This window comes from Carettochelys insculpta, chromosome 5 (genome assembly GCF_033958435.1).
Source record: "Carettochelys insculpta isolate YL-2023 chromosome 5, ASM3395843v1, whole genome shotgun sequence".
In the NCBI taxonomy this organism is placed as follows: Eukaryota; Metazoa; Chordata; order Testudines; family Carettochelyidae; genus Carettochelys; species Carettochelys insculpta.
In genome coordinates, this window is record NC_134141.1 from 92,195,546 (window position 1) to 92,218,415 (window position 22,870).

At 41.9% G+C, this 22,870-nt stretch overlaps 1 protein-coding gene across 4 annotated transcripts in view; it reads right to left on the minus strand.

The window, feature by feature from the left end:
• Nucleotides 1-22,870, minus strand: part of IPO11 (importin 11) — a 220,166-nt gene that overhangs the window by 116,521 nt on the left and 80,775 nt on the right. For all 4 annotated transcript variants that reach the window (XM_074995524.1, XM_074995526.1, XM_074995525.1 and 1 more), the window contains exons 22-24: nt 22,511-22,587; nt 5,180-5,259; nt 737-817 (exon numbers count right to left, since the gene is read on the minus strand). In XM_074995524.1, coding sequence (XP_074851625.1) covers nt 737-817; nt 5,180-5,259; nt 22,511-22,587 — 238 coding nt within the window. The remainder of the gene's footprint in view (nt 1-736; nt 818-5,179; nt 5,260-22,510; nt 22,588-22,870) is intronic.

Genomic DNA, 22,870 nt, shown 5'->3' on the forward strand with positions numbered 1-22,870 from the left:
TAGTCATTCCACCTGCGTATGACAGAAGTGTATATAAGACTGTAGGTCTGTGTGTCACCTCTCCCCATGTGAATCCTCAATGCTTAAAGAAGGTAAACTATAAAAATAATACCAGAGGCTCAGTCAAATTGATGTTAATTTTAACATTGGAACTCACTTGAATAAGAGTAATTTTAACAGGTGCCCCATATTTAGTGTAAGGAAAACAGTCACACTAGACTAAATGTCAGGGTGGTGAAGCACTGGAATTAATTGCCTAGGGAGGATGTGGAATCCCCATCATTTGAGATATGTAAAAGTAGGCTAGATAAACATCTGTCAAGGATAGTCTCGATGGTGCTTGTTCCTGCCATGTGTGGAGGGGACCAGACTCGATGACCTCTTCCTGTTTCTTCTAAAAATCCAATCTTACTGTTTCTTTCCTGCTCAGTTTCTATATTACAAAAGACTTCATAACTTACTTTGCTAATATTATTTCATCATGTAAGCATGATAAAATCTGCATGTCAAACATCTGTATGTTCAATGTCAAAAACCCCTGCGTTTTCATTGATAATTACTACATGAAATAAGAAGTTTTTTTCTATCAGGCCACTTAAGCATTAAGGTGATTGCAAGAGATAAATGTTATACCTAAGTGTGTTACAATAGCTTGCTCTTCGTAAAACATTATTGATTCTTCTTTTTTTTTTAAACTCAGTTTCACTGGAGACAAAAAATAACAATACACAATTACCTTCAGCACTTGAACTTGACCTTCAGTAGTTATGTCCTTTAAAAGCTCACAAAATGATCGACACAAATCACCTGAATACACCTGAAATTAAATAGAAACCAAAACAGTTATTTGTACATCTCCTATGAAGAGCAAAATAAAATACATTGAAACCTTGACATATTATGAACTGTCCAATCAATTTTATTTATAATTGCAATTCCTCATAAACCACAAAGAATTTTGCCATCAACTGCAGGAAGACTTGCATTTAAATTGTGTGATATTTAAATTTTATATCTGTAGGAAAATGGTAGTTATTAAAAATTATCTATTGTACTGGCAAAAAATTCAGTTGAAAGGCTAGCATCTTAAGAAAAAAATAATACTGCTCAGAATTATCATCAGAGTCCACCTACATATGTATTTTTTTTCTTTTTTTTTTTAAAGCAATGCTTCCAAGAAAGAAGGATCTTTGTTTTTTCTAAACTAATCAGTTGCTATTTATATTTAATCAAAAAAAAAAAAAGCACTGACACTTCAATAATATTACAATTAGCCTCACTAAGCAGCATTACGATTTAATCACATTAAGGCAGTAAAGAAAGGGTATAACTTATGTGTGCACAGTCCTTGATCACATATAAATGAATACTGAAAATTAGGGAGGTAATTTTGCCTCTGTGTTTGATATTGGTGAGATCACTACTGGAATGTTGTGTCCACAACTGGTGTTCACATTTAAAAAAATAAGTTGAAAATTGGACAAAACCATAAGTATGATTCGCAGTCTGGGAAATAATCTTTTCCATAAGAGACTATGCAAGGTCAAACTACTTTAGCTTGTTACAGAAAAAAGTTGATACACACATCATTTATGAAAGTGGGATACAGGCATTTTTGAAAATTCTGCCACAGATCATAATGGCTCCTTTAGCCTTAAAGTCTGCAATGATTATTTTTTAAACAAAAAGAGACATAGAAAAATGCCATCAAGGGCCTGGTTCTGTCACCTTTGCTCACAGAAAGCAGTACATTACTCAGCCAGTAGCCCAATTAAAATCAGTGGAACTACTAGGTGAATAAGGAACCACTCTTCCTGTACATAAGAATGACAGAATCTGACTGCCAAGTACTACAGTGTGGGAGGATATGAAATCCATGTGATAATGGCAGTAGTAATGTAGAACAAATTGGTGACAGATTGTGGGGGATACAGGCCATTAGGCAAAAATAAACTGTTTCCTTAACTGAATATTTATTTGTTAATCTAGGTCCAAAGTATTTCATCCCAGTCTAGCAGTGCCCATCACAAGTCCGTTTTCTCTGGGCATATGCTCATCTGGAACCAGGGCAACAGAGTCCTCCTTTCTTTCTTCAAGGCCTCCATCCACCCCAGACCTCTCATGATGGTGCCCTCCACACCATTACCACACTCTCCTGAACTCTCCTGAAATCCTCTGACTTCTTGACCCTCTCAACCAGTGGTTTTTAACTTGGGATCTGCAAAAGGTTGTTGTAACCATACAACCTCTGATCCACGGACCTGTGAGAATGCTCAACTACGTCTAAAATTTCCAAAGGAATCCACACCTCCATTTAAACATTTTTAAGCATTCTGAAAATGAAAAAAAGAGTTGAAAACCACTCCCCTACGCTACTGAGCCTCCAGGACTCAATTTCTTGCAATTGGGTACCATCTACTGGTCGATTACAGTAACAATAAATAAAGAGGAAAACTGAAAATCAAGATATTTTAAACAGGAGAATATGAAGGTGATTTGATAGTGTATCAATTAAATATAGTTCAAAACATTTGGCGTGGATTTATATATTTAAATTATAGGAATCCACAGGCTAGTAAGAGACAGATATGTTTTTCAAAAGTTACTAAAAATTTTGTCCCACATATACACCTATCAATCACTGAAAGAAAAAGTGATCAGATTACTCCTGGAATCTATGAAAGAAACTCTTCAGAAACCAAAAGCAGTCAACAAAAACTATTACCAGAGATAGTACTGAGAAAACCAAGTGGAACTATTTCATTTGATTCTATGTGTTCTAAAGGGTATTGTCTGTAGTTAGTTCAGCAATATCCCAGGACAGGGTTTGGGAACCAAAATAGCAAGAAGAGCTGTTTTTCCAATTTGGTTAAAAACTTCATAATTCAAGAACCTCAGTGCATGTGAATACAAGATGGTCCTTAATAAATAATGTTAAACCATACATTTTGTAACACCTATTTTAAGAATAGAGCACACACAATGATTTGTAATGTGATACATGTTTACTGCAGGATGTTCACAAACTTTTTACGTATTCTATTTCCTTATATTTTGTGTGTTTGTGCCATGTCTTCTTGACTTTCACTCTCTAAACTCCTCGCTGGAGAATGCTAGGGGCAATTAGCCAACATTTTGAGATCACATATTGTTTGCTATTTAAGATGTGAATTGTTACTTTTGGGCTTTTATCAAAAATAACCAGGAGGGATTTGTTTTTTTTTTTTAAACTTTGCAATTATACCATTGGGAGCCACAAGAAAGTCCTTAAAGAGCTGCATAAGACTCCAGAGAGACAGGCTGCAGACACATGCACTAGGAGCACAGACCACTGTAGCAGTCTGACTTCTGTCCATTGCCCTGTGACTAATGCTACAAATAAAAGCATTTTTTCTGTGCCACAGGGTTGCATACCTAGTGGATGAAGTCCAGCCTACGAGTGTCACATTGGAGCTGGCCGCCTACCACCTTCTTGGAAATCTTTTCCAGAAAAGAAGATTTGATGAGGGGCAACACAGTACACAATTTCCTGAGCAGCATGATGTGGTTTTGCTCATGTCCTCCCCTCTGCAAGCCCTGGAGGGTTAATGTGGCTAGCTGAGCCAATTAATTCTCCAGGATGCACCCGGATAAGGAGTTAAGAAGCAGTTCAGCTGAGCAGAAACTGGTGGGGCCTATATAAAGCCCTGTAGCTGACCGCAGCTGGAAGCTGCAGGGCAACAGTCTGCAATCACTCCCTGGAGAAAAGAGTAAGGGCTGGCAAACCCAGATCAGGGGCACAGGCGCCAGAAAGGAGGAAAGACTTGGGTAAAAGCAGCAAGGAATAAGACAGTATGGACGTTGGCTGTGAAGTGAGGGCCCATGAGCTACAGCTTAGAGTAATAGGTGGATCTAGAGTCCTCTGCCTGCTGCTGGAGACATGGCATAGGCCAGGTAGTGGACAACAGACTTCCTGGGTTGATTTGCCCTGAAATATTCTGTCACCCCAGAAGGAGAGAACCAATGACCTGGCTGGAAAACCAAGTCACAAAAAAAGAGCACATTGCTGAGAGACTGCCAGAGGAGGGCACAGCAACCTGGAAGGAGTTAATCCCCAGAACTGCCAGGAGGAGGAACCCTGTTAGTGGGTTGACTCTGTGACAGGCAGATGACTGACCACTGAGTGTTTGGAAGTTGTTGGCAGCTTACTCTTTCTGAGGCAGTAATTTAAAAAAATCCCCCTGGTTCTGAAGCCCATACAGTACCTTACTAGAGAGGAACAATGGTCCATTACACAGTAGTGTGGGAGAACTACATGCCTCTCCTTTAAAAATGCTTAAGTATACAAGATCCTGTCATTCTAATTTGATTACTACTAGCAGTGTATCAAATCTTAGAATGTGGACTAATACCTGGAAAAGGCATACTGATAAACTCGAAATCTTTTACTTCCTGTTGAAATCTACAGATAGTACAGCATGCAGATGTTTAGAAATATTATTTGGCAGGAACTGAATATAAATTCAAAGAGTGGATAACAACATACATTTTGAAGTAATTAAAGTTGTGTCTTTGTTTATTTTTTTCTCCATCTTTGTTCTTCCACCTTCTCCTTTTTCCTCTAAGGATTTTCTTTTGCTTATTGTTATTTCTGTTTCAACTTCTGACCTTTTCCTCTATAGCTCTCCCTCTTTCCATCCAATTCAGCAACTCTGTTCCTCTTGACTCTGCAGTCCATTTGCCTCCTATATTATTCCATTCTTTCAGTCTGAATTTCCATTCCATATGTCACCTTTTATATATTTTTCCATTCTGCAGACTACCTAATTCTCAGTACTATGTCTCTTTTCTTCCCTCCAGTGGGGGCCCAGAAGATCCCCCTTATGTAGCTTTTCACAGGTGTCATATAATTATATGTATAAAAAACAGTTCCAAAGTTTACCATGTTTCATTTTTGGCTATCCAACTTGAGAAAGTTTGCTCATTAATAATGCTGAGCGCTCAACTTCAACTGGGAACGGTATATACTCAGCACTTTAAGTTCAAAATTAAGCTTTATCCAAGTACATCAAAATAATATTTAATATGAAAAATCTGTCCTTTATGGGAAAAAGGATAAAAGCCTCTTTTGGCACAATACACTACTACTACTAAAATGAAACAGAGTTTTATAAAACAGTAACTTCATTTCACAACATACCTGTAGAAATTCAGAAGATGATAAAAAAATATATGCATTGATGATCTTAAAGCAAGTCCTGAGGTTTTCTGAACTTAGCTCTACAAAAAAAAAAAGTGTCAGATGATTCAATGTCCTTACCATATCATTTTACAAGAATTTAGCTAAAACAATTAACGTTTTAAACAGTAAATCAAATTAACTTTCACGTGATATTTATGTTTGCTTTATTTTCTTCTTATCGTTTTGTTATATAACATAATTACTTACCTGGTATCTTTCCCCCAATAAATCAGTTATTAAAGATCCATAATCCAGTATTTAGTCTCCCAATAAATGATTTATAAACTTTTTACAACCAAAACTTTTGGAAAGGCCACCTTATCAGCAAGTGGTATATACTCATTAAATGAGGGGATGTAAGTGTGGCATCTTATATCCTGTTCTATTTTTGAGTGAAATATTACTACAAGCATTGCAATGCATCAACTGAGGAAGAAGGCAGATAAGTGAATAAAAATTTACGATAAACTACTACATATTTAAGGCAACATTTTTCACAAAGGAAAATGAGTTCATGCAATTTCAGAATGAATACCTTTGTGGGTATGCACAACTGGAAACTGAGCGGCATTTTAATACTTACAGTGTCCATGAAGCCCCCACCACCACCGCCACACACTGTAGCAGCACCCCAAAAAATGAGAGATAGTTCTCAACAGTTTTAATTGCCAATCAGTGCCATCAATTTACTCACTAATTCACTTAAGAATCACCAAAAAAATTAAGGAGGATGGTGGCTCCTGGTATGTTATCTCCCTCTCTTCTTCAAAGAGCATCTATACATTAAGAAGCAATGAAACACCTTGCAAAAAGTGGATCTGAGGAGAACTAATTCAATGGTAATTGCAGGACTACTTTTCTCAAAGGGTTTTCAGAGCTAGCTGTCAACTCAAGAGAAACTACTGAGTAATGTACTGAGTTTCAGGTGACCCACTTGCATTTTTAATTGATGGAGACATGCTAGACATATTATAGAGGCTTCAGGCACTGATCAACAACAGATTTGTATGCACCAAAATTTGCGGGGGGGGGGAAAGGTAAGAAAAAGGAAAAACAAAAACAAAACAGGCAAAATGTGATTGAAAGTTTCAATAAAAAGTTTCACTAAAATTCACAAAAATAGTAACACAACACAAGGTTTGTCCAAACGTAGTTAAGACTTTGCTCAATCATCACATACAGTTTTCTTCTCAAGGCAAATACACCTGATAACACAGGACTCTTTAATTGAGTAGACAAAGTCAAAACAAGTTAAAATGAGTGGGAGTTGACATTCAAAAGGTAAACAACGATCTAGTTTTGTGGGAGTAAAGGAGTGTTGAAGTGGGGCACTTAATTCGAAGCTGCCCCATTTACACTGTCAATCTGCAATTTGAAGTCTGCACTTTGAAATTCATGCAGCTGCCATTATGCTAATGAGGTGCCAAATATGCATGTTAGCGCCTCATTAGCCTGCTTCCAATTGCCTCATTACCATGGCACCTCTTATGGTTGGTGGCATGGGTAGAAGCAGTCAAAGTCTCTGAGCTCTATATTGCTGTGATCCTGTATCTACACACATACATGCTGAGACAGTTGGCCAATAGCACCCCAAAGAGAAGAGCACTGCCTACTGAATAACACCAGTTTCTACAGGTCTCTTATCCAAGTATTAGTAAGTCAGACTGTCCATAGGAGACCCACATAATTTAAAACCCAGTGTTATTCAGATGTATCACGATCAATGCCCTATCAAATCCTATCCACACCTAGGTCCTTTGGATTCTCCCTTTGTGTTCACCTTTTGCACCATGACTACAACACAACTCACTGGAAGAGGACATACCTGCCTATTGCTCGATTATGAAGACAGAGAGGAAGTAGGTGTAGGTTCCAGATACTTTATCTTGAAGCACCACTAATTATACAGATTACATAGTTTTCCATACTTTTATGTCTGCTACAAATTATCCAGATATTAGTAGTTAACAAAAAAAAGCCCATAGCTAAAATTGTGTAACAGTAGTCAACTTCTATCTCTAGTATAGACATAGCCTATGGACAAGAGACATAGGCATAGATGATAAAGCCTGAAGGATGTCTCCCAACTTGTGAAGTTTGAAGTAGCCTTCCAATCTTTATGAATACTACTAATTATTATGCCATAAGGACACCCTTGGCTCTTCTTTTTGTAAATTACGAAACGCTGACTAATCAATAATCTAGTTCAGAGGTGAGCAAACTTTTTACATCAGGTCTTACTTTTCATCCCTGCAATTAACAGAGCCCCCTGCAATCTGTGTAATATAATCCAAATAGATGGAAATTTCGGTTATGTTCATATGGGGAAAAAAAAAACCCAAACCCTTTCAGCATGTGTAAAAAAATAAGCATGCAGAATGTAAAAAGTGTATTGATTGGTACATAAGTGTGAATGCACATACGTAACAGTAATATGTTTCAACGTATTTAATGAGTTGGATGAGCCTGACACACAGCAGCCAATCATGCTGTACTCCCCTCCCTTATGAAATGTCATGTCCTCCCCCAAGGTGGCCTGCCCCCTAGTTTGCTCACCCTGATCAAGTTTACAATATACAAAAGTAATCCCTAAAATGCAGGGGGGGGAGACAAGCAACAAGGCCATTAGGTATACTAAGAGAAATACCTTCAGTCATGTGACAAATGAGTGAAGATTGGAACCAGTCCCCTTTTCTCCCCATGGAACTCTACTGAAGAGGAAAGTATATCAGTCATAGTTTAAAATAAACCACCTAGATAAGCTAGCTAAATTTCTTCCTTGACCTTCTTTCCTACAATTCCTTCTATTTTAACTCTATTCTATATAACCATCCTTAAGCTAGATATCAGAATTCTACATAACAAATAAAATGAATTTTTTTGCATAATGTATGGTATTAAAAAGAAGTAATTAAAATCTGAACCACATATTTTCAAGAAATTCTTTACCAAGCCAAACAGCATGCAGTGTTATAGGGAAACAACTGACAGACAAACAGTGCATAAAATTAATCCTGAATTTCCAACTGATTTCAGCAGTTCATGGGGAACAACTAAAAAATGCTGCTGTCAGACAGCTGCTAGCTACACCTTAACTGTATAAACCAAACCTTAATCTTCAGAGTAAAAAAAAAAAAAAAAAAGTCATCTAATGAAAAATTGTAAAGATCTTCCCAAAAATCATAAAATTAATTTGTTTTACTACCACAGCTAAAACAGATAAATCATAGCAGGTGGAAATGTTCAGCCCACTGAACACAAGTTTACAAGAGAAACAAATGGTTTTAAAGAAAATGAAACTCTGTAATAGAAAATACAGAATAAACATTACCAAGAACTTTACAATAAATGCACAAATCGTATTGTATGTTAAATATGTAGCATAGTACAGCCAAGCTCTAAATTGAGGTGGACAACCACTGGCCCACGGTCTGGATCCGGATGATGGTTTGCCAGGATTCAGCCCAGGAGACTCAGGACTTCCCTCCCCAGGATCTGGCACATGGCAGGTGGGAAGTCTGATGCCCCAAGCCTCATAGTCCAGAGTCAGGCAAGCCAGGGATGGGACTCTGCAGATCCATCACTCCTCCTCCCCATACCCCAGCTACTCTGACTGGCCAAAATTCTGGCCATTCATAGCACTGGTGGGGGAGGCAGAGGAGTGCACTATACCTGGGAGCAACAGGAAAAAAGCCACTCCAGGATGCTTTTCCCTGTGCTGCTGTTCCCCCAGCCAACAGACATGACTGCAGAGTGGCATACAGAGGTAAACCACCCCACCCCCAGAATCCCACCCTGCTCCTGCACGCCCCTCCTTCCCAGATCCCCACCCTCAGCCTGTTCCCTGTATCCTCCCCTTCCAAGCCATACCCCCCATGCCCACCCTGCTCCTGTACCCTCCCTCAAACCCATACCCCCATGCCCACCCTGCTCCTGTACCATCCCTCCCATTCATATGCCCAAAACCCATCCTGTTCCTGTACTCTCCCCTCCCACTCAGACCACTACCACAAACCTGTTCCTTCACCCTTCCTCCCTGACAGACCTCAACCCCAGGCCCCTCTTGCACTCTCCTTACTGTACAGACCTCTCACCTCCAGCGCACTCCTGAACCCCCGCCACTGCTGACCCCAGTCAACTTATGTATCCTCCCTCCCATCCAGTCCCCACACCTACTCCCCAGCAGCCCCCTCCCCACACACTGAAACTTGAACACCCCAATTTTTAGGCCCACCCCAGGCTTCCAGAAGAGTTCATCTGGCCTAGGGGAAGTCCTGAACCTTAGTCCTCCCTGCCTCTCCACTCCCCTGCCCATGGTGCTGGAGCATGAGGAGAGTGAGGTGTCTCAGGGAGGGGGGCGCATCAATGAGGGTTTTGTATTTTTTCTTTTTTTAATTTGCTTCTCACTTTCACATGGCCCTTGCCTGATTTTTCTGAGGGTCAGTAGCTCTGACCCCTGCCCCCACCCCCCAAAAAATCTCACTTCTTCTCTAAATATTACAGCATAATATAGGTGGAAGCTCTCCTGATGAAAATGTGCACCACTGGCAGAAAGACAGTAGTATGCAAACGAAACACTAAATTACAGCAGAGGCTGTAAATTAACCTAACATAGGTCAACTGAAGTTCATAGTGTACACATGATCTCAGTGAGAGCACAGTGACCATTTTATCAATGCATTCAAGCAGACACAGATTAGGGCATGAGAAACCCACTACAAGCAATATAACACAAGCAGGGGCATTCAAAGTTATTCTAAGTTCTTATTATTTTAGTGGTATTATCTATTATTTTGGTGACATATTTAATTTTACATTAAAATGGTCTTTGTTATACATTCAAATCATTCTTTGTTATACATCCCAATGCAGCAACACTCCCTGTATCCTAATCTATACCAGATGTTAAGAAACTTGTAAGAGGCCCACCTGCACTGGCAAAAAATGGCTTTAAAATGGAATGACTACATCTGTGCTCAGATTGCTAGATGTACACATGAATTTGCTTGCTCAGACTTTCGACCATATTTTAATGCAACATGGTCCCTAAAATATTTTTGAGGGAATACGACTTAATTAATTGCAGTATATCATTTATTTTTTAAAACTACAGAGGTGTTCTTCTTTAAGTTCAATATTACCATTTCCCTTAGGACTGAATCAGAATTCAGGCTCATTGCAACTAGATACTGAGGTAATTATCTAAGTGTTCAATCAATACCATTTTTTTTTTAACCAAAGCAACAAATAACCGAATTAAGCGTTGTTTGCTGGAATGCCCAACTCCACTTTAATCCAGAGAATCACCGCCATGCCATTATGACAACTGTAGTATTCTGGTAGCACACATAATTTAGTTACCCAGCAAAGGTCCGTGGAACAGAACAGTTATTAAGCACCTGGGTGTGCATGTCACTGTAAAAGGCATAAATATGAAAGAAAAAAAAAAATCTCACCTCACCCTTAAAAGCAGCCCAGCAGTAGCCACCTGAAATGAAGGCATACCACCACTCTCCCAGAAGTAAAATGCTGTCACTAGGACAATTTTTCAGTAAAATGTGTCTTTCTGGATTTGATAACAATGGTGCTGAGAGAAAGGGGAAATTCATTTGGGGTTTCAGTAGAGGAAGCTGTAACAAGTGATAAGTTCTTTGACCAAAACTGGAGATGACTTTAATAAGGAAGGGAAAAGCAGTACTGATATAAGGATCAATAAGTATCTAGGAATGTCAACTAAATATATAAAAAGGTTTAAAATAACGAAGAGAAAGGAAATCAGGAAATGTTTTGAAATAAAATAGGTTTGAAGCATAAATGAAGTGATAAAGAAAAAGGTCATTACTTCAGAGCCACGTGATTGTTTAGTGGTCTGGAAAATACGCTTAATTCAATAAAATACAAAGAGCTCAAATTATTTTATTGAAGAGAAGATTATGGGACAATTTGCTTATGATCTGTGTAAATCACCATCTATAAAGGGACAAGATATTTAATATCAGGGGACCATTTGAGTGACAAAGACACAAGATCTAATGGGTAGAAGTTGAAGTCAGCAAAGTGCAACCTTGAAATAAGATGCAATTTTTAACAGTGTAGGTGATTAAACAATGGAACAGATTATTAAGGGATGTGTAAATTCTCCTTCACTTGCAGTCTTTCAGAAAGATACACTCTAGTTCAGCAACAAGTTATTAGACTAGGCATAGCAAACACTAGATGAAATTCTATGACCTATGTTTTATAGGTCAAATTATATCATCATAAGAGTTCCTTCTAGACCGAAAAAAAAAATCTGTTTATCTAAAACTAAAAAGGACATAAGCAGAAATACAAAGTAGGAAATAGAAGTGAAAAAAAAAGATATCTATCTTTATTTTCACTGTAGGCTGTTAAGGATAGTAAATTGTCTTTATGTGTCCACAGATAGTATATATAGTAGAGTCTCAATATTTTATTCGCGAGTGGCTGCTTCCCTGAGGCTCTGCAGCATGGAGCACTGGCAGCTGCTGCTTCTCCTGGGGCCTTGGGCAGAAGTGCGGCCAGCCACCACTTTTCCTGGGATCTGGGAAGGAGTGCTGGCAGACGGGGGCTGCCATATTCATGAAATTCAACATTCATGAGGCTTCCCAACATGAAATGACTTTTAGACCAACAATAAGACTCACAGTAATATTAATAACTTTTCTCCATTTTACTTTATCTGAAAACACGCAAGAGCAAGCAAGTTTGGAGAAACATTAGTTTCCTATTCAAAATTTGCCATTTCAACAAAAACAGTTCATTTGTCCTTTTTGGTCATTATTTCACTCTTAATTATAAAACTTACAGTAAGAAAGTATATGCGCAGCATCAGTGTGTCCTTAGTCTTCTGTAAAAGCTGTTTTCTTTGTTAATACAAAGAAACAGGTGCAGAAGTCATTTCTGACTGATCCAATTTGACAGGCATGTAAAATCCTATAATTGTTTTTCCCAGAAATTACATGAAATGAATACTGAAAACCATCACACATAAGTTATAAATACACACAGAAACATATCACTAGAAAAAGCAATGAGATATGAAAGGTTTTTAATTCTTCCTAATCCTTCCTCTGCATCTTCTTTAAGGAAAAATGGAGAATCTCAGAAACAGGTCTTCCTACAGGTTCTTCAGTAGGGAAAAAGCAAAAACTTTCACTTACATAAACAATAATAATAATAATAATAATAATAATAATAATAATAAAGATAAAGTTATCTACAGTTAAAAAAGTCTTGACATTTAAATTGATGAACATTTGTTTTCTTGAGTCTGCAAGCCAGAAAAAAAATGCAATCTTTCTTAAATCACTATAGCAGCATTAAGAGACGTGTGATCACCCCATTCATTTTAAGAGTAGAACTTTAATGTTTAATCATCAAGAGTGCTTTTTTTTGTGATGGTATGCACCGGTACAGCATGCCATCATCTCTTTTCACAGTGGGGCTGGGAGCTGGAGCCCCGAGTCCCACAGAAGCATGAGGGCCAAAAGGCTATCATGGGGCTGAGAGGCAGAGCCCCCATGCCTCATAGCAGAGCAGGGCTGGGACTCCCTCTGCCCCCACTGTCCCTCCAGGAGCCCCAGCCACAGGAACAAGGATGGGGGAGACAAGGAGCCGTTCCAGCTTTTTTTTAAAAAAACAAAAAAAAGCATTGATCATCAATGGCATTGATCTTCACTATTTGTAGCAATGAAGAGGAATTTCCATTAGCTCAGCAAAATCTGTTTCTCAATTAGAGTTGAGAGGGGATCCAGTTTGGTTCTGCTCTACTATACCATATACAATACTACCCCAGTACTGAAACTTTATCACTTCCTCTAGATTCCCAAATTCAATAACATCAATAATCTCTAATCTCAACAATCGTTTATTTCACACTGTGGCAATGCCTTGGCACAGTCACTTATATAGCACAGATACAAGTCATCACAATTCCACTAGAAGTGAATAGTACTGTTACTTGCACTTCAAGTCTAATGCCACTAACGTTTCAAGGGTTACTTGTTAGAATCTCTACTACCACATTAAAAGCATGTTATATGAAAATGCAGGTGCACTAGAACAATATGTACACATGCAAAGAGACTGAATAACTAAGAACACGAAATCTCTATCTCCACAACACATTACAACGTAGGCAAATTTTACTTCCAATAGTGACATGAATAAAATGACAGTGACAGAAGCAAAACACAATCAAGCCTGTCGCCATCCCAAGGAGTAGAAATATGAGTGTCACTGATGTACTGTTCAACAATCAGATCAACCTCAGCTAAAACCCTTCATAAGAGAAAATTACATATCATCACTTTTACGCCACTGTCCTTTCTTCATCTTCCTACAAACTGGGTATCATTACATCATGCTCCCCCACCAGTCTTTACCTCAGCAGACTGGAAGCATGGAGAAGTGGTGTAACTCTCTAGCCTTTTCCACACTGTTTCTGATTCTTCCACAAATAGAAAGTACAAAGAAAAATGATGGCAAGAAGGAAAAAAATGAGAAGGAAAAGAAGAGACAAGGAGTCACCCCCCCTGCTACACTAAGGCTGCGTCTACACTACAAACTAGTGTAAGCAACTTTGAAGTACAGCGTCCACACACAAAATGCACCCTCCCTTACTTCAAAGTAGGCTTTCCCCTACTTCACAGTTAAACGTCTACACACAATTAGACGCTACTTCGAAGTAAGGGGACAGGAAATGATGCAGGCATGGGGTTGCATGGCTGACAAGCCCTTCTGGGCTCGCAGCCAGCTGACCCCTTAAAGGGCCCCTCCCAGCACCCACAGCCCACACATGCTCAAGGCTGACAGGTTGAAGACAGAAGCAGCACATACACAGGGGAAAAGCCGGAGACCATGCCAGCTCCCTCCCTCACCAAAGATGATGCCCTCACGATCCTCGTCAGCCTGCTGGCCATGCTACTCACCATGCAGCATCAGCAGTGCAGGCGGATGGCTCACCTGGGACCCAGCCTTGAGGCCCTTGCCACCCTCATGCTGTCCGTCCCCTGTTCCCCCCATTCTGGAGCCAGTGGGCCTACACCACCAGCACTAAATGGTGGGACCAGCTGGTGCTGGAGGACTGGGATGACGAGCGGTGGCTGAGGAATTTCAGGATGATGCGGCAGACATTCAAGGACCACTGCCACTGGCTCGCCCCAGTCCTCCAGCACCAGGACACCAGTATGCGGCCAGTGTTCCTGGTGCAGAAGAGGGTGGCCATCGCACTATAGTGGCTGGCCGCCCCTGACAGGCACAGATCCATCGGCCACCAATTCAGAGAAAACAAGGCCACCGCTGGAGCAGTGCTGAAGGAGGTATGGCCAGCCCCCAGCATGGACCCACCCCAGGGAGGGGGCAACTGGAAAGGGAGCAGGGGCCTCCTGGTGGGAGACCTCCCAGCCCAGTGGCCATGGACATCCCCTCCTTCCCTCTACAGGTTGTCCAAGCCATCAACACAGTGCTCCTGTGGCGTCACATGACTCTGGGGGACCTGGACACTGCCCTTGCTGGGTTCGTGGACCTGGGCTTCCCCAGCTGTTTTGGAGCCCTTAACAGGATGCATGTTGCGATCCGGGCTCTGGACCACAGCGGGGGCACCTACATAAACAGGAAGGTGTACCACTCAGTGGTACTCCAGGCCCTGGTGGACATGAGGGGCCGTTTCCTGGGTGTGTGCGTGTGGGTGGCTGGGCAGGGCCCATGACACCCAGGTGTTCCGGAATTTGTGGCTGGGATGCTGGATGCAGGAGGGAACCCCTGCATGGTGGCTCGCGCCGCATACCCACTGCACCGTGGCTCATGCTGCCCTATACCAAACACACCACGCTGGCCCAGGACACCATTAATGGTCACCTAAATCATTCCAGGGGCACAGCCAAGTGGCCATTGGGGAGGCTGAAGGTGAAGTTTCACAGCCTCCTCACTAGGCTGGATGTCAGCCTCCCAAGTGTCCCTGCGGTCACTGCCTTTATGCAGGGCTGGGCCACAGACCGGGGGCCTGACTATGAGCAGCCACCCACTGCTCTGTGCCATGAGGCACAGCAGGATGGGGTCAGGGTCCGGGATGCCCTGTGCCAGGCCTTCATGCAGGGCCTGCCGTGACACCCCCTCCCCTGGCCACACACCACACCACACACCACCCTACCTTGCAACCCTCATGCTCCCCCCTCGCCACGCCCCCCCCAGGAAGCACCAGGGACACGGGCTAGGGTGGGTGCTTGCCTCCTCGCTGCTGTCCATGGCGGGGACTGTTGGTGTCCACCACGTGCTCCAGGCTGGCTGCCTCCCTTGGCCCCAGGAGCCTGTGCAGCTCCTGGCAGTGGACAGGCTGTGCCCCTGACTGGCTGGTAGCATTATGGGTCTTGATATACATCTGGCACAGCTCCTTCACCTTGATATGGATGCTGCTACCGGGGTGGTCAGGGTGCCCTCGGCCAGCGAGACTGCTGGCCAGCCAGTTGAAGGCCTCGGCACTGTGCTGGTGGGCACTGGTTTGCTGAAGGACCTCCTCCTCCCCCCACAGAGTGAGGAGGTCCTTCAGCTCCACCTCTGTCCAGGGGGGTCCCCTCCTGGCATGGCCCCTGCCTGGGCCCTTGCCTCAAACCCCTCCTATGGAGCCCCCAGAGGGGGAGGGGGATCCTGCCGTGCCACCACCAGGGAGGCTGGCAGGTGCTTTGGACAGGGGCAGTCCAAGGCAGAGCTCGTGCTGCCCCTGCTTGTGGTGCACACTCAGCTTCCTGCCTGGGGTTACCTGGGAGCTGCTTCCTTTAAGGCAGCCAGCAGGGACCATAGAGTCCTGCGTGGGCTAGCCGACTGTCTCCATCCTCCAATGGGGGGGGGCTCCTTGGAGGACTCCTGACTTTGAAGTAAGGAGTACAGAGCATCTACACACATTAACTTCAAAGTTAAACTTTGAAGTAAGCCACTATTCCATTCCCGGGAATGGAGTAGTAACTTTCAAGTTAGCCTCCCTTACTTCAAAATGAACTTTGAAGTAAGGGAAAGTGTGTGTAGATGCTCTGCTGGCTACCTCGAAGTAGCCTCTTACTTCAAAGTTAACTTCGAAGTTGGTTCGCAATGTAGACACACCCTAAGAAAAATGAGAGAGAACCCAGACCAGGGACATCATTTTCCCCAGCAGATGGTCCTCCCAGACACCAGTAAGCAAGTCCTATCTTCCACAGCTCTTCTCTCTCAACCAAGCAATTTCTCTCTCCCCTCTCATTTTAGGCAAAAGTGCAATTCTTTTTCACTGGCAGCATTCCAATCCACCAGCTCAATATTGCAATAATTGCAGGCCCTACATACCTATTGCATTTTCCTGCAATTGATACACATTTTTTATTTTGCCCAACTTAATGGTGCAATACATGTATTCTCCCAACAAAGAGCAACATGACTCCCCACATGCTTGCTTTGGACACATCCACACGTCCCTTTGTTCAGAGACCAAAAAAGGAGGCATTTCTGTATCGCAGAGATGTTGGAATTTTTCAGGTCCCCAGTCTCCGCCCCTGCCCAGGCCCTTATTTTACTGGGTTTCGTTATCCCACTGCATGCTAATGTACCTATGTTAATCGAGGACAATTTTAGTATTTTAACTTCTTTACACTTATACAAAACAAACAACCCCATCCCTATATTTTAACTGATTACCCCACTACTGTCACTCACTCCACGCCAGGAATATCAGCAGTCCTACATCTGCACATCCACCACTGCAGTCAGCTGCAGTCTCCCATGAGGCCCGGACCTCAGGGGCAAGCCACAGTCCATAATGTACTGCTGGTGCGGGGAGGAGGGAAGAAAGGGAGAGGAGGGATTCAGGCCTGCCCACTACTCTGGGTCCTGGCCAGGGACCCTCTGGAAGCAGTCTTGTCCTGCCCGCCCTGCCACGGCCACTTCCCCCACGACTCCATGCACCTTACTTGCCTTTGTATCAGGGCCTGCAGTCTGGCAGGTGTCAGGCTGGAGCTTCATTCCCGCTTTCCTACCTGCCCACCACTGCTCTCTCCAGGTGTTTTCCCCTACTGGGAGGCAGTCCTGCACCCTCTCTGATCAGGGCCCACTTGACTCCACTCTGCTGAACAGCTCCTTATATACAGGCCTTCTTCAGCAAGCTACCTCTGACTGGTTTCTCACAAGCCTCTCTCCAATTGGCTGGGCCAATGTGCAGGCTCCCGCCACCCTGCTTTAACCACTTCCCTGCAAGAGTGGACTACAAAGAATAATCATCAGAACAGGCCTTGCGAATATCATTGTTAGAGCTATCACCTCTTTTGGCTTGGAATACAAAAATGCAAGTGAGAGGGGCAGACGCCTGATCAATCTATAGAGACATTCTACATATTCGATGATATCCTAGGATTAAACCAAGAAATTTTCTGTCTCTAAGAATGTACTCTCGAAGTACTGCGTAATCCTAGAAGCCAGACACAGCATCTCCCACCTCAAATTCTCAGTGCTTACCCTCTAAGAATAAGTCTTTCTAATGAGCAATACCGTACCTTCTTTACCCTATAGCTGTAACACTGTGACAGGATCACCTGGGGTGTACTCTGGAACTGTGGAACCACTGTGCCCCTGTAAATCACTAATCTGAGTTGTCTCTCACAATGCCTTACAGGTAACAACCTGCAAAACAGCTTCACCAATCAGTATAATTGCATGTAAAGCCCCCCACCATCAAAACCCATCAAGACTGCATAAATGCTCCCAGAGCCACACACAAATCACACAGAGAAAGGCATCAGCCAAATCCACACACCCGACTTCCAGCTCCAATACCTGTAACACAAAAATACATTTTCCTACACTGATCAAGACCTTTTCTTGAGCAATGCACATTTATTAATTGGTTCACCACTTCATCAATGGAAAATAGACTTACTCGTGCATTTCTAAACTGAGCAGATTTACTAAGCACTTCAGACAAACACACTAATAAGGATAAATATTAGAGTATGTTTAGTGATTACTAAAGAGAATTCAAATAACTGTGATAGACAAAAGCCAAAGTAGTCACCAAAGGAAAATAAAAGATAAGCACATAGTCTAAATTCTCAATCTTACTTGACTAGGCCAGGAGTCAGCAACCAAAATAGCAAGAAGAGCCATTTTTTTCCAACTTGATAAAATCTCAATAATTCAAGAGCAGCAATGCATGTGAATAGGTGACAGTGCTTAATAAAATAACATCAAACCATACTTTTTGTAACCCCTATTTTAAGAAAAGCGCACACACTATGATTTGTAATGTGATGCATACTTACTGTAGGATGTCCACAAACTTTTTACATATTCTATTTCCTCATGTTTTATATGTGTTCCTTTGTACTACTATGTTCCTGACTTTCACTCTCTAAGCCACTTTAATTATGCTAACTTCATGTTTAAATTTCAATTTTCTTTCTTAAAATGCGTGTTGCCCTACACAGCAGGAATGCCACAAGCTTCTTTTTCCTTTTCAAAATCAATACTTTATTAGCAACATGATCAAAAAACAGATAGAGTATCATATCCAACAATGCAATGCATACATTAATGGGGGAGTTATCCAACTTTATGAGATCACATATAGTTTGTTATTTAGATATGAGATATTCATTGTTGGGTTTTTAAAAACTGACCATTTATCAAAAATAATCAGGTTTGTTTGTTTTTAAACTTTGAGATTATAGTTTTGGGAGCCAAAAAGAAGTCCTTAGAGAGCTGCATGTATTCCTGGACAATTCCTGGACAGTATTCATGTGGAGACAGCTAAGGCAGCTGTCCCAGGACACAGGACTGCAGACTCACCACTGGTGGAGGAGGAGATGGCTCAGGGTGGACATTGGCAGCTGGTTACTTCTAGCAGCAGGCAGTGCTCCACCCCTGCTCCCAACCCTCCCACTGTGGTACTAGGAAACTGTTATGCCGTACTTGATACAAGAGACAACGAATCACTCCCTACAGCAGAAGAGAAGCTTCGTACCCCCAAGGCTGGGAGGTCAGCTGCCACCACTGTGAGGAGGAAACGTAGAGTGGTGATGGTCAGCGATTCTCATCTGATGGGGACAGAGGCGCCCATCTGTCACCCTGACATTTCATCTCGTGAGGTGTGCTGCCTGCCGGGGGCCCGTATCCAAGATGTTACGGAGGTGTTGTCGAGGATTATCCGGTCCTCTGACTACTACCCCATGCTACTCACCCATGTGGGCAACTAATGATGCTGTGAGGTCTGACACTGAGCGGATCAAGAGTGACTACAGGGATCTGGGAGTACGGGTGAAGGAGTTTGGGGCGCAGGTGGTATTCTCTTCAATCCTTCCTGTCAAAGATAGGGGCCCAGGCAGAGACAGGTGCATCTTGGAGGTGAATGCCTGGTAGCATAACTGGTGTTGCCAGGAGAGCTTTGGCTTCCTCGACCATGGGATGCTATTCCAGGAAGGACTACTAGGCAGAAATAGCGTTCACTTTTCGAGGAGAGGGAAGACCCTATTTGGACACAGACTGACTAACCTGGTGAGGAGGGCTTTAAACTAGGTTCGACGGGGACAGGGGAGCAAAGCCCACAAGTAAATACAGAAGATGGAGACCTGGGAGATGGGTCAGAAATGGGAGGGAGCACAGGTTATAATGGGAGAGAAAAAGGAGGGTCAGGGCAAAACGGGGAGGCAAGATCAAATCAATATCTTAGATGCCTATATACAAATGCAAGGAGTATAGGTAATAAGCAGCAAGAACTGGAAATGCTAATAAATAAATACAACTATGACATTGGCATCATAGAAACTTGGTGGGATAATACACATGATTGGAATGTTGGTATGGAAGGGTGCAGCTTGATCAGGAAGAATAGACAGGGGAAAAAGGGAAGAGGTGTTACCTTGTATATTAAAAATGTACACACTTGGACTGAGGTGAAGATGGACATAGGAAATGGAAGTGCTGAGCGCCTCTGGATTAAGCTAAAAGGGGTAAAAAACAAGGGGGATGTCCTGCTAGGAGTCTATTACAGGCCACCTACCCAGATGGAAGAGGTAGATGAGGCTTGTTTTTGAAAAACTAACAAAATCATCCATGGCCCAGGATTTGGTGGTGATTGGGGACAGCCAGATATATGGACGGGAAACTAACACCATGACGCACAGACTATCCAATAAGCTCTTAGATTGTATTAGAGACAACTTTTTATTTCAGAAGGTTGAAAAAGCCTATCGGGGGGAAGCTGTCCTAGAGTTGATTTTAAAAAACAGGGAGGAACTGATTGAGTATCTGAAAGTGGAAAGCAGCTTGGGTGAAAGTGATCATGAAATCATAGAGTTTACAATTTTAAGGAAGGGTAGAAGGGAGAGCAGCAAAATAGAGACAATGGATTTCAGAAAGGCAGATTTTGGTAAACTCAGAGAGCTGGTAAGTAGGGTCCCATGAGAAGCGAGACTGAGGGGAAAAACAACAGAGGAGAGTTGGCAGTTTTTCAAAGGGCCATTATTAAGGGCCCGAGATAGACAATATGTGAAAAGACTGCCTTAGCTTAACCAGGAGATATTGCATGATCTCAAAATAAAAAAGGAATCATATAAAAAATGGAAACTAGGACAAATTACGAAGGATGAATAAAGGCAAACAACACAGGAATGCAGGGGCAAGATGAGAAAGGCAAAAGCACAAAATGAGCTCAAATTAGCTATGCCATAAAAGGAAACAAGACGACTTTTTGTAAACACGTTAAAAGCAAGAGGAAGACCAAGGATAGGGTAAACCCATTGCTCAGTGAGGAGGGAGAAACAGTAACCAGAAACTTGGAAATGGCAGAGATGCTTATTGACTTCTTTGTTTTGGTCTTCAGTGAGAAGTCTGAAGAAGGAATGTGTAACAAAGTGAATGTTAGTGGGAAAGGGGTAGGTTTCGAAGATAAAATTAAAAAAAAGAACATGTTAAAAATCACTTAGAAAAGTTAGATGTCTGCAAGTCACCAGGGCCTGATGAAATGCATCCTAGAATATTCAAGGAGCTGATGGAGGAGGTATCTGAGGCATTAGCTGTCATCTTTGGAAAATCATGGGAGACAAGAGAGATTCCAGAATACTGGAGAAAGGCAAATACAGTGCCCATCTATAAAAAGGGGAATAAGAACAACAAAGGAAACTACAGATCAGTCAGTTTAACTTCTGTGCCAGGAAAGATAATGGAACAAATAATTAAGGAAATCATCTGCAAACACTTGGAAGGTGGTAAGCTGATAGGGAACAACCAGCATGGATTTGTTAAGAACAAATCATATCAAACCAATCTGATAGCTTTCTTCGATGGGATAACAAGCCTTGTGGATAAGGGAGAAGTGGTGGATGTGGTATACCTAGGTTTTAGTAAGGCATTTGATATGGTCTCACATGATATTCTTATCAATAAACTAGGCAAATACAATTCAGATGGGGCTACGATAAGGTGGGAGCAAAACTGGCTGGATAACCGTACTCAGAGAGTAGTTATTAATGGTTCTCAATCCTGTTGGAAAGGTATAACAAGTGGGGTTCTGCAGGGGTATCTATTGGGACTGGTTCTGTTCAATATCTTCATCAACGATTTAGATATTGGCATAGACAGTATGCTTGTTAAGTTTGCAGACGATACCAAGCAGGAGGGGTTGCAACTGCTTTGGAGGATAGGGTAAAAATTCAGAATGATCTGAACAAATTGGATAAATAGTCTGAAGTAAACAGGATGAAGTTTAATAAAGACAAATGCAAAGTGTTCCCCTTAGGAAGGAACAAAGCAGTTACATACATACAGAATGGGAAGCGACTGTCTAGGAAGGAGTATGGCAGAAAGGGATCTAGGGGTTATAGTGCACCACAAGTTAAATATGAGTCAACAGTGTGATGCTGTTGCAAAAAAAAGCAAACCTGATTCTGGGATGCATTAACAGGTGTGCTGTGAACAAGCCACAAGAAGTCATTCTTCTGCTCTACTTGGCGCTGGTTAGGCCTCAGTTGGAGTATTATGTCTAGTTCTGAGAGCCACATTTCAAGAAAGATGTGGAGAAATTAGAAAGGGTCCAAAAAGAGCAACAAGAATGATCAAAGGCTTAGAGAATGTGACCTATGAAGAAAGGCTGAAAGAACTGGGCTTGTTAATTTGGAAAAGAGAAGATTAAGGGGGGACATGATAGCAGTTTTCAAGTACTGCTATCTCATCTTCTTATTGCCTTGGCTATTTTATTAACAGAACACTATTAGTGTTGGTAAGCACAGAAAACAGCAGACTATTATTAAGACTTACCAAGAAGGGCAGACATATTCTGAAAGATTCGCAGCAGCTCTGGAGTAAGACATGGGCTATTCTCCAATGTCACTAACCTAAGAGTAGATTAAATACAACATTATTTAAATTTAATACTTTGTTTTGCATAACAAACATGTTAACAGGAACAATTTTGACAGGTGTAAAAACACTGTCATATCCTGATAAACACATAAGATCTCTCCAAACAAAGATTGTCATAATTATTTGAAATGCTTATCTTTCAGAACAGTATTTCCTACACTGCTGATCTGTGACATATTTGCTGGTTCTAATATTTCAAAAGAATGAGAAAAGAAGGAAATATTTTTATGCCACTCTATATTTGTTTTTAAATGA